The 13,596-nt window shown below is 34.7% G+C and overlaps 1 protein-coding gene across 1 annotated transcript; it reads right to left on the minus strand.

Annotated features, from left to right (window-relative positions):
- Positions 1-2,268: 2,268 nt before the first annotated feature.
- Positions 2,269-3,108, minus strand: LOC122358716 (uracil nucleotide/cysteinyl leukotriene receptor-like). The gene has a single exon (XM_043258555.1). It carries the CDS (start codon positions 3,106-3,108, stop codon positions 2,269-2,271), a length of 840 nt encoding a protein of 279 aa, XP_043114490.1.
- Between the last annotated feature and the right edge of the window lie 10,488 nt (positions 3,109-13,596).

The raw sequence follows: 13,596 nt of genomic DNA on the forward strand, positions 1-13,596 counted from the left end.
GTGATAACCAAGCTAGCAGTAGTCACTCGGATTACATAAAAAGCTCTTCTCTTCATGTGGTTTTCCTCCTCTCTCTCTCTCACTCTCTCTCCTGGTCCTGACTGCTTGAGAGCTCTGAGAACAGCCACGAGACAAAACAACTGGATGGAAAGGTAGAGAACAAACTGCAGTGAGTAGAACCATATATATACATGAACAGTAAATGACAGAAAACTGAACATGCAGAACAAACAAGAGCCAAAAACAATAATCCAGGACACGGTGCAGCAGATCACTTTGTATCTGAGAGGTTTGTACTTCAGAAAGGTTACAGGATGAACCACCGCCAGGTAACGCTCTACACAGATCAGACACTGAAACAGAGGACGACCGGTGACAATGAGTCCAAAAAAAAACTGTGTTACTGCAGTGAGGCTTGGGAATGGAAACCATGTTGTGAATACAGAGAACACAGAGCCCACAGAGAAAAAGATCCCACAAACTGACAAATTAAGGTTGTAGAATTCTAATGCAATTCCACTTCCTGTTCCAGTGATGATGAGCCAGATTACGTAAGAGTGTGTAGGAAGACCAGATAAGAAACTGAAGGCCATCATCCAAATTTCCAATGTGTCTACTTTCCAAAATGAAGACGCTGTGAGGTTGGCAGATGAATGAGGTTCAGTGAAGTTCTTCATCAGTTCCATGTTTATCTTCTCCAGCCAAAAACAAAATACCAAGCAAAAAAAGTTGCTGCTGTGATCAATGGAAAGAGAAATGTCTAAGTGTTTCAAGGAAAATCAATAAAAAGCAGATGATGACAAATGAACTGACAGATAAGTGTAGGTAAATGTAATAATTCTACGTAATACCCCAATTATATACAGAAAATAAGTACAGAAATGTCGAGCAATAAAACAATAGTAATTGAAATAATTTTTTCCCCTCAGAGCTCAATACAGTTGTACTTAAAAATTCATCTAGCATGCTCATAACCATTGTCTTATACTCAACCACAATGAGTTTATTACATATCATAGAGCAGAGACAGGGTTAGTCACCTGAAGAGTGAGTGTTCAGTCTCTCTGGTTTTGCTCGCTGCTGTTTTATGTGGTAACTTCACTGCTGTTATAAGCCCATGTGTGTATAATTTTGCTTTTAAATCATCACATAGAACATCAGCTATGCAAATATTTAAAGTGTACATCAGGAGGTTAAAAACCATCTTGAGTAACCATGAACAGACACAAAAAAAAAAAAAAATTCTCTGTGGAAAAATAATTTGAATACAAATATACACAATTACCAACTAAAACACTACTTACAAGTATGCCAATTCATTTTTTACTCTTTTTAAATACTTTACTATGACTGTCTATTTGACAGAATAACCATACTTAAGTAATTCTGTAAAGTATATCTCTGATTATAACATTTAGACAAAGTATACACTCATATTTTGGTTTAATAGAAGTAAAAGCAAACTTTATTTATTTATTTTAGGGGATGCTTACGAGGAACAGATGCAGGAGAGTTTTCCAGTGCGGTGCCGATAAAGAACCGGCCAACAAAACCAACCAGTGCGTAACAAATCAAAGCAGAGATCCGCAGCTCCAGACTATTCTGCTTTGTCACAAAAGCCCATGAGATAGTAAATGGGGGAAATATTCATAAATATTCACTAATTATTCCCAACTAACAATTTCTTTATTACAAGCTAATTACATAGTAATTATTGTATTAATTACAGTGACTAGTATGTTTATCTATGCATTGATTATAAACTATTAATTTGCTAATTATTTGTAAGCACTTTATTAGTGTATGCTTACTATAAAAACTAATTAGCTCAACAGCTAATTAATAATCAGGCCTGAATGGAATAACAAACAAATTAGGTTAAAATTTTTCACCTGAAGAATGAATGTTCAGCCTCTCTGGGTGTAAATTACACGCGGCCCTGTTTGTTTAGTCTCACAAACATTTATCAAAGATGTGTCACATTAAACAAAACATGAGCAAATACATGTGGTTGAAAAATGTGTGATTTGAATGATGTCCATTCAAACGAATGAAAACATTTGAATAGATTGAGAGATGGATTAGCTCACATGCAGAGCTGTGGAAAATAATCTTGTCTACTTTTTAAACATAATTAAATATTTGTATAATGTTTTAACATAATGAAATAGCTCTTACTACCCACAAACAAACAGAAAACATGATACTGCACAACATTTATTAACACATAAAAAAATGTACATTAAAAACGTTAATAATAACAGTCAATTAGCAAACCTGAAAGGAAGAGAGGCAGGAGAGTTTTCCAAAGCGGTGCAGATAAAGAACAGGCTGAACAAAACCAGCCAGCAAATAACAAAACAAACAAATGCACCAAAGTGCATAGATATTCTGCTTTATTAAAATGGTAAAGAATCCCGCTAGAATATATGGGACGTATATGATAGCTGTGTTCACAGTACATATTAGAATGAAATGAAACGCTCTTCTCTTCATGTGGTTTTCCTCCTCTTTTTCCCTCACTCTCTCTCCTGGTCCTGACTGCTTCAGAGCTCTGAGAACAGCCACGAGACAAAACAACTGGATGGAGAGGAAGAGGAGGAACTGAACTGAGAAGAACCATGTATGTGCTATCGTATATGGTGGGATGAACTCAGAGAAAAAACATGAGCCAAGAATAATTATCCAGACCACAGAACAACAGATCACTCTGTATCTGAGAGGTTTGTACTTCAGAAAGGTTACAGGATGAACCACCGCCAGGTAACGCTCAACACAGATCAGACACTGAAACAGAGGACGACCGGTGACAGCTAGTCCTATCAAAAAACATATTAATTTTGTGAGACTTGAAAACCAAAATGACAATATAAAAATCAAGCTCTCCACACAGATACCAATCTCACAAACACATAGATTCAGTTTGAAGAACAACAGTGCAACTCCACATTCTGTTCCTGTGACAGTGAGCCATAAAACATACAAATGTATTGGAAGACCAACCAGAAAACTGAAAGCGCACACACACATTTCAAGAATGTCCACTAGCACAAAGGAAGGGGCTGAAGAAGCTTCAGGTCTGGTGAAGTTATCTGTAGAGTTGTTCATTCTCTCCTTGTGTTCTCGAAATCTCACAAAATGAATAAATAGATGCAGCAGTGATCTACTGGAAGAAGAAAATTTCATTTTCTATAATACAACTTTTATGTAATTTTCCTTAACAAAACGCCTGGTGAAATATTAAAATCTGGACTCAATTCATCAATAAAACAAATTATATCTAATAATCACAAGATGTTTTGTTGCACATTACTTAATGGAATAACAAGTAAATTAATCAAAAGAAGAGTTGGTCACCTGAAGAGTGAATATCCAGTCTCTCTAGGTGTAACTGATAGTGTTGTTTTTGCAGTATCACTTTACAGCTGGCACAAGGCATGGCTTCATATATGTCACATAAAACAAAACGTATGCAAACATATGCAAGAAATGCATGCAATTCTAAATTATCCACGGGCTTCTATTCAAATGGATTAAAACATTTGAATGCAAGTGAGAAATTGTGTGCATTTGTTTTTTGTGGACCAATTTAACCACGGAAATGAAATTATATATAGCACTGAGCCTTTAACCATTCGAGTCCGAGTCTAAAATGGGCAGAGTCTGCCTCAGATCTGAGCCAAGTCTGTACTGATACTGTTTGTCAGTGTCTTGTTTTAACCTTTACAGTTACTCTATTTCATCTCGCCATTTAGATTTCACATCATCTCATAATTAGTGACCTGCTCAGCAAACTTATGCCACTTAACAGAAGTCATCAAAGACTTGATTTATGTATTTCACATAGTTCAGAGTGAAACAGCTTTTAGAACGTGAAAATTATAAGGCGTGAGTCATCGTGATACATCTACAGCAGCAAATTCAAGGGTGGTGGTGAATGAAATTTGGAAAAAGAGACCTAAAGAGCAGAAAATGCACAGAATCTTGTACACTTTTCCCAAACTGGCAGACTATAATGTAAGAAATCGAGTGCAACATTTGGAGACATTTAATTTCATCTTGTAGAACCCATCTGCATTTTAGCTTGCAATTTAGAGGCATGCTGACCCTCAAAACAAGTTTTTTACTTCAGATAATTTAACACTGCATTTATAAATTAAGTAACGTGACTTTAGTAACTAATGAAATTACAATGTAACAGACTGCATTACTGCGCTAACAGGAAAAGTAATTAGAGTGCAGTAATGTAACAACATTATACCCAACTGTGATTAAGCCATATAGGGATTTCAGTTTTAGTTTGCTTGACAGATACAGTGCAAAAGCATAAATTGAAACTGAAATGTTTGAATAAGTCAAAATAAGACAAAATACCCATTTCATATGCACTATGAAAGTTTTAAGGAAAAAATGGTTGTAAAAAATGGTGAAACCGGGTGAAGCAGGAAGTATTTATTCAAATGAAATAAACCACGAAAAACTACTTCTGACAAACACACACATAAAAGGCTTAAAGTGTATGCAAATGACAGTCAATGATTTACATCATAAGTTGGTTTGAAGTGGTGGACCTCTCTCTATAGAAGAAATGACCATGAACATGTTTTGGGATCATAAACTCTGAATAAGGGAAATGATATCAATTTAGATAATAAATACATAAAAAGTAAAAGCATTACGGTGTCAGCAGGTATCATGAGGAACAACTTAATTTTCCAGTTCGACGCAGAAAAAGAACAGGCTGCATAAATCCATCCAGCAAATAACCAACTGAAGCGATAAACCACAGAACTGAAATATCACTGTGCGTTAAAATGAACGCTGAGATTTTATATGGGACTAACACGAAAACCAGGGCCATAGTGGTTATTAGAATGTGAATAAATGCTCTTCTTTTCATCTGGTTTTCTTTCTCTTTTTCTTTCTCCTGCTCTCCTGGTCCTGACTGCTTCAGAGTTCTGAGAATTGCGAAAAGAGAAAACAACTGAATAAAAGTGAAAAGCAGAAACTGCACTGTGAACAACCGTGTATACGGACTGCTGCTGAGGGAAATAAACATGCAAAACAAACAAGAACCAAGAGTGGACGTCCAACCCGCCGTGCAGCACATTAATTTATATCTGAAAGGTCTGAACTTCAGAAAGGTTACAGGATGGACCACCGCCAGGTAACGCTCGACACAGATCAGACACTGGAACAGAGGACGACCGGTGATGACGAGTCCTTGCAAAAATCGTGACAATGTGTTAAAAATCGTAAACCAAACGGACAAAACATCAATTAAACATTTCAGACAGTTTGCAACTTCACAAACGGACAGATTAAGGTTAAAGAAGTCCGTTACAAGTCCGGTTTCTGTGACAATGATCCATATAATATAAAAGTGTAAAGGAAGACCAAGAAGGAAATTGATGCTGCACACACACAGCGTCACGCTGCTCACTAGTCCAATGGAATGAGTTGTTGAGTTTGTAGAGAAGTTGACTGTAGAGTTCAATTCCTCCATTTCTTCTGAGCTTAAGATGAAAAAAAAACGTTCTATCATTCTGCAGTTCCAAATATAAGATCAAAATAACCAAAGCATACAGTATTAAAATAATTTGTGATTAACGTAACTTAATAAATACACAAATTCTGTATTTTTGCTGTGCAATACTTATATAGTGCATTAATTATTATCAAGCAGTTTGAATTTATGACGATCACATCATTATTTGCATATTATTGACTGCAAGAATAAATCGTAGAATTCGTCCGAATGTTCTACACGCGAATAATACTCACCGTGTGCTGTTTTTGTAGTCTTTAAAGCTGTCAAATGAATAAATGGCTTTATACGCAACACTGCACATAAAGTGGATATGCAAATTAATAAAAAAATCCTGAGGTGCAAAATGATACATTTGATTCAAATGGCTTAAACATTTGAATAGAAAGAAAAACAGAAAAAATAAACTCTAAAGAAAATTTTTTTGAATTTCTCACTTCTATGAGGCATATTTTGATTAACAAGTTACTACATCGCAGTTGGCCCGAAATGCAAAAGCATGGCATGGTATTATATTTGTGGTATAATAAACACAAATGCAAAAAAATGACGAGACAAGTCTGATAGAATTTTTAAGACAACTCTAACGCTCGTCATGCTTTATTCAAAAAGTAAACCACGCAACAAGTAACAATGTATATCAGTAATATTTGATAAACAAGCATACAAAAATGATCATTTGCATATGAATAAAATGTTGGTGTACATGACTGCTGGTCATGCTAACCATGCATGCCCTGGACTCACACTAAATAAATGGAAAAAATAACTTTATTACTTAACGTTGCTTCCATTGTGGTTGCAAAAAGGTTTCTTAGAGAAAAAGAACCGGCTGCGCAAAACCACCCAGAACATAGCAAAACACAGAGGCAAACCAAAGACCCGGAAAATGCTGTTCAGTTAAAATAACAATGAATCCTGTCACTGTAAATGGAACATATATGATAGTCATGCTAACAGTTGTTATTAGTATAAGATAAAATGCTCTTCTCTTCATAGGGTTTTCCTCCTTTCTCTCTCTCCCTCTCTCTCCTGGTCCTGACTGCTTCAGAGCTCTGAGAACAGCCACGAGACAAAACAACTGGATGGAGAGAAAAAGTATGAACTGCATCAAGAAGAACCACGTATAGATGTTAATGGCAAATGATATTAAAATTAAAAAGCTGAATAAACAGGAAGCAAAAGTAATTATCCAGACAGCAGTAGAACAGATCACTTTATATCTGAGAGGTTTGTACTTCAGAAAGGTTACAGGATGAACCACCGCCAGGTAACGCTCTACACAGATCAGACACTGAAACAGAGGACGACCGGTGATGGAAAGTCCTTGTAAAATCTGTGACAATGTCTTGAGATTTGAAAACCAAAATGACAGTACAACAAACAAACTTTTCAGACAGTTACCGATTTCACAAAGTGAGAAATTGAGGTTGAAGAACTCTAATGCAACTCCGCCTGTTCCATTTATAATAAGCCATATGACATAAGAATGTGTAGGAAGACCAATAAAGAAACTGAAGCTGGACACACACATTCTGGAGATTAGATCCAATGAATTCACTGTGAAGTTTGTGGATGCGTCAGGTGTGGTGAAGGTCACTATAGAGTTATTCATCTCTCTCTTCTAAGCTGAAAATGGGGTATTAGTTCCAATAGTCATCTATTCTAGGAAAGAGATGCAAAAGTTCAAATTATTATGTAAGAAATGAAAAAATAAAAAATAAATAAATAAATAATAAAAAAAAAAAAAATATATATATATATATATATATATATATATATATATATATATATATATATTCATTCACTCAGCATTACCAAATAAAATCCATATAACCATAACCATTCAAAAACAAATGACTTTCATGCACAGGCTATTTAAAAACAATAATGCATAACAATAATTATTTAATACTTAAAGCAAACTGTATCCTAAATTAATTACTTTAATATATAATTATATTCATTATCACACAACGTGCTATTTATCTGTTATATACAAAATCTGATTTTCTAAACATCCTTGAATAAGTTTGGTTAAACATTTACTTGATGTTAAGTCAGATATACTCAGAAGCTAAATCATTTTACTTGTCCTTACCCTTTAAACATATTTGATAATCACACAGATATTTTGCATATTTCTAAACGGAATAGCTAACAAATGAATCACAAATAAGAGTTTGTCACCTGAAGAGTGTATGTCAAGTCTCTCTGGGCGTAAATAACGCTTTGCTGTTTTTGTAGTCACACTTCAAAGTTGTCACAAGTCTATATTTGCACAGCTTCATATGCAACATTTCACATAAAATAATATACAGTTTATGCAAACGCCACAGTCAAATACAAAACATGATAGATGGCGTTTTAAACTATTTCAATAGCACACAGTGGTTAGTGTTACGATAAACGTGTGTTAAGATTCTTTCATCATAGAGTTCTGTAACGTGTGAATTCGTAAGACTGAGGTCGTATGAATTAGACATCTCGTTAAAGTATGTACGAATTGCTGTGAGATCGGAGTGGTTGTGCCGCTCTGGTAACTTGATGAAATTGTGATTTCTAGCTTTAGCTTCTAGCATTTATTTTTGCTACATAAGATATCTTCTGAAGTTCAAAAATCATTGTGAGTCATCTGCTGCATCCAATAATAACAACTTCCGATAAAAACAATGATCATCCAATATACAGTTGTCATTCTAACCCACAACTCTTTTGCCACTGTTCGTCATAAAACATAAAATTTACACCTTATTTTATGTTTATTGCTATGTGCTCTACACGTCACATTATTTGGCCGGTAGGTGGCACCAGTAGAAACTGTAGTACAAAAACAAATTCTCACAGAGATGCTGAGGTTGAAGAATATTGATAGCCACAGTTTTCCAGAACGTTCAGTAGCTGAATTTTATTCATGAGTTGTAGATGTCACAAGTTATTAATAAATAATAAAACAACTGTGATCTAGAGGAAGGGAGCGTTGTAAATGTATGTTCAAGACTAGAAGTAATAATGTTTACATTGAAATTTTTAAAGAGATTGTAATTTCTCACAATACAAGTAATTGGAAACATTTCAGAATTAATCTAACATTTACAGCTTCAAATCCGGAGTCATTCTGCTCTAAACAACACCCAAATAACTTAATAGCATATAGCACAATCTTATATTATATGATTTAAACATGAAATTATATTCAAAGAAATAGCCCATAACTTTGATTTTCTAAGAGTGATTATGCATGGGCAGTTTTATCACTTTATATCTGTTATGGGTCACACGGCACATAAAATAAGCAGATAAAATTAACCTTCTTTTATTGAATGCCTAAACCATATCACATGCTTAAAAACCTTATACATTAAACTGCATCATAAAAATGTTAACTATAAATCGTAAAAATTACATTAGTTTACTCTGTTACTCTGATCTATATTTCTTTACAGCCTGATGATTACAAAACCACAAAACTGAAGAATACATAGCTAATATAAACATTTGAACGAGTAGTACTTTCCTATTACTAAAAGAAAGAAAACTGCACACAATAAGTCTTTCTTGTCAGTTAGGAATATGTGTGTTAAAAGCATCATAAAAATATGTTTTGTATGCTCTCAATGTTAATTTATGATCTCAAGGCTAGATTACTGTCTAACTGGATCTGCTAGCGCTAAGTGGCTTATCTCATCAGTACTTATTATAGTCCTTCATCTATATTGTGGTCTCGAAATTCTGGCAATGTTGTACTATTGGAAAAACAAACAACAACAATGCATAAAATGTCAAATGCTAAATGTCGAATGCTCACATGTTTTCAGGTTCAGTAATTTAAATAATCTGATGTTCTCCTGAGTGCAAAGACGGGACAGTTTTCCAGCTCGGTGCAGATAAAGGAGATTATGAACCAAACCACCTAGTATATAGCAAAAAAACCCAAAAGAGAAAAAACCCTTAATATACTCTTGTGTCAGAATGAAAGATATCCCTGAGATAATACATGGAACATATATAATAGACATAGTCACAGTATTTACTAGAATTATATGAAAAGCTCTTCTCTTCATGTGGTTTTCCTCTTCTCTCTCTCTCGCTCTCTCTCCTGGTCCTGACTGCTTCAGAGCTCTGAGAACAGCCACGAGACAAAACAACTGGATGGAGAGGAAGAGGATGAACTGCGGTATGAAGAACCATGTATGTACATTTTTTTGATTTGCGATGAAACTAAATATGCTGCACAAACAGGAGCAAAGAATAAATATCCAGGCCATAGTGCAGCAGATCACTCTGTATCTGAGAGGTTTGTACTTCAGAAAAGTTACAGGATGAACCACCGCCAGGTAACGCTCTACACAGATCAGACACTGAAACAGAGGACGACCGGTGACGCCTAGACCTAATAAAAACCATCTTAATGTGGTTAAGTCTGAAAACAAAATACAATTATCTAGTATATAGAAGAAACATTCCAGACAGTTACCAATCTCACAAACCCACTTCCTGTTCCTGTGACAACGAACCATATAACATAGGAGTGTGTAGGAACAACAAACAGAAGATTGAAGAAGTACAGAAAGATATTCATTCTGTTCATCAACCAAAAGCCATGAGTTGTGGAGTTTGTAGATGTTTCAGGTGTCGTGAAGTTCACTGTGGAGTTCATCTTGCCTGTGTCTCTGTTCTCAGTTGGAAATCTCAAGATATGGAAAATACAGCATCTGTGATCGACAGTAAGAGGGAAGTGCAACTTTAATTCAGACTGTATAAAAAAAAAGCCTGAAACATGCTGCATGAGTTTCAGCTTTTCCGGATGAAAGATTGATCAGAAATCGCTGTGATTGGACCCAAAATCGTGCAGTGTGTTTAGGACATCCACACTTCATTCCACACAATTCTATATAAAAATTAATATTTGGATATTAAACAGAAAACACTTACAGGTCATTATAATATACTTTAATACACTACTACGAGTCATTCTGTATGAGCCACACTTTATATTATGTGATCTTAACATCAATAACAATGTACAATATACTTATTGTAGTCACATTGTATCTAAATTTTTTTCCCAGCTATTGCTATTATATGTGTAAGGTTAGGAACAGGTTCGGTGGTATAGGTAGGTTTAAGGGTGGGTTAAGTAGTAAGGGACTGGTCGAATGTGTAAGTATAAATGTATTTGCAGAAATTATATACAAATGTAACTATATATAAGTATTTTAAAATATAAGTACAATATATCTGCACACTAAATGCACTGTATTTAAATTTAAGCACATGCAGTAATGGTTGAGGACATCTAATATAAAGTAGTGAATAATATTAAACCACAAAAGGAATGCAATCTGATGTTAAATGACTTCAGAATGAGAAATGATTGTATAAATTCAAATAAAAGAGTGTTTTACTTACATGGCCTGTTCTTGTATGAAAATTCCATGCAGATTGTTTATACTCCCTTTAAACGGCTTTCACATTCTTACCTCTTTCACAAAAGTTAAAATCTATCACATATAACATGTATATCTCAACAGTCACCTACAGAGTGAAAGTCCACAAATCTCTGTGCTGTTTTACAGCTGTCACAAGAATATAAGGGAATGAACCAGATATGAAAATATTAGACGCAATTTAAAAAGATGGATGGTCTTATGTGTAAATATAGAATCATGAAAGAAAATCGCATGTCGACGGCATACAGTGTGTCGTTTACATATATGCAAACAAATGACACTGATTTAGGGAATAAGGAATTAGTTGTGGAGTTTTACATGTGCCTTTATTTAGTAAAATTGTAATTCAGATCACATGAAGGTAGTTTCTATTTAAAGGTTCTATAATAAAACATTTTAATATTCAGTATCTAACTCATAACTCATAACACAAGTCACTTGCAGAACCTGATTTTACTGAGCGTGTTGACCCCTGGAACAACATTGTGTTTAACCAATCGGGTTTGAAGAACCAGTTTATAGTTTTTGTGAAATTTAGACTTACAATCTGTGTTTTTGATCTATACTTTTCTCTGATTTCAGTGTTTACTTGTGGGTAAGGTTAGGTTTAGGTGCAGAAATATGGTCATAATTTTTGGATTAAAATGTTGTTCCTGGGTCAACAAAATATGTTGACCTAGCAACCCATCTAACTCAGCAAAATCAGGATGTGCCAGGTCACTTACACCAAAGTAAATAACAAATGCAAATCAAATAAATAAAAAATGCAATGAAATATTAAACGACTTCAGAAAATCTACCACATATAACAAGTTTATGTGCCACCTGAAGAGTGAATGTCCAGTCTCTCTGGATGTGTATAAATCTCTGTGTTGTGTTTTGTAGACTGACTTCACAGCTGCCACAAGAATATATGCATATATATGCATGGACCAAATATGAAAATATTAGAAGCGAATATAAACTTGCTAAAGATGGATCACCTCATAAGTAAACAACTTCTAAGCACTCCATCAGAAAATTCCACATTGCACACAACATTACATCAATGCAAAAAATGTATTGCATTAGCACTTAAACATTTTATTGGAAAAATACCAGCAAATAGCCTCTATATTTACATGTAGAATGAGACTAATTTAATGATTTTAAAGAAAGCGGAAGAGGCAGAAAAGTTTTCCAACTCGACGCAGATAAAGAACAGGCTGAACAAAACCAGCCAGAATAAAACAAAAAAAACTAAAAGAAAAGAGTTGACTAATAAAGTGCTCAGTGAAAATAAAATAGAATCCTATTATTATGTACGGCTCATAAATTATACCCATGCTTACTGTAATTATTAGAATGAGATGAAATGCTCTTTTCTTCATGTGGTTTTCCTCCTCTCTCTCTCTCACTCTCTCTCCTGGTCCTGACTGCTTCAGAGCTCTGAGAACAGCCACGAGACAAAACAAATGAATGGAGAGGAAGAGGAGAAACTGTGTTGAGAAGAACCATGCGTGAGTTTTACGATTATCTGAAATGAACATTGTGAGCAAACAGGATGCAAGAGTGATTATCCAGGCCACGGCGCAGCAGATCACTCTATATCTGAGAGGTTTGTACTTCAGAAAGGTTACAGGATGAACCACCGCCAGGTAACGCTCTACACAGATCAGACACTGAAACAGAGGACGACCGGTGATGGCGAATCCTTGAAAAAAATGTCTTTTTATCATTAGTTTTGGGAAGAAAAATGACAGTAGATTGAAAATGGCACTAAGACTGTAGACGGTCTCACAAACAGAGAGATTGAGGATGAAGAACTCTGACGCAACTCCACTTCCTGTTCCGGTGATGATAAGCCATACAACATAGGAGTGCGTTGGAAAACCAAACAGCAAATTGAAGCAAAACAGAGAACTCTCAAACATGTCCCATTTCAAATTTGTGGAGTTTGTAGATTCGTCATGTGTGCTGAAGTTCAATGTGGAGTTATTCATCTCCTCTCTATTTTTGTCTTTTCAGCTGAGAAAAAAAAAACATATATTTAGGCTCATGAAAGGATCCTATCAATTTCAAATGAAATAATTGCACATGCATTTATCAAAATGGACTTTTATATGCCCATATGCCCACTAATCTCATTTGCTTTGTAGTTAAATCATCTCACAAGCTAAATCTTGAAGCAAAAATTATGAATATTATGGAATTAAAAACACAGTATGAAATAAAATAAATAATAAAGACTTGTCACCTGAAGACTGAATGTCTAGTCTCTGTGGATGTACATAAATCCCTGTGCTGTGTTTTGTAGACACAAACTTCACAGCTGCCGCAGGAATATAATATGTGCATGATTTTATATGCTACACCTCACATAAAACATCAGATATGCAAATATTAAAAGTAAAAATGAGACCGAAAAAGACTGTATTATTTGTGTTAACAGGACTTTTTTTTGGATGAAAGATGGAAATCTACATTTAATTAGTGGTATAAATGACCAACAACAAATATCTGACACTGATTATATGTACAAGCCATTTACATTTTTGAACAACAATTTACTTACACTAATGAAAAAAAATACAATTCTGATTAGCTGTTTTGAAA

This window comes from Puntigrus tetrazona, chromosome 15 (assembly GCF_018831695.1).
Source record: "Puntigrus tetrazona isolate hp1 chromosome 15, ASM1883169v1, whole genome shotgun sequence".
Classification (NCBI taxonomy): domain Eukaryota; kingdom Metazoa; phylum Chordata; class Actinopteri; order Cypriniformes; family Cyprinidae; genus Puntigrus; species Puntigrus tetrazona.

Coding starts and splice junctions, on each gene's coding strand:
- LOC122358716 (XM_043258555.1), bottom strand. CDS start 3,108: ATGAACAACTCTACAGATAACTTCACCAGACCTGAAGCTTCTTCAGCC.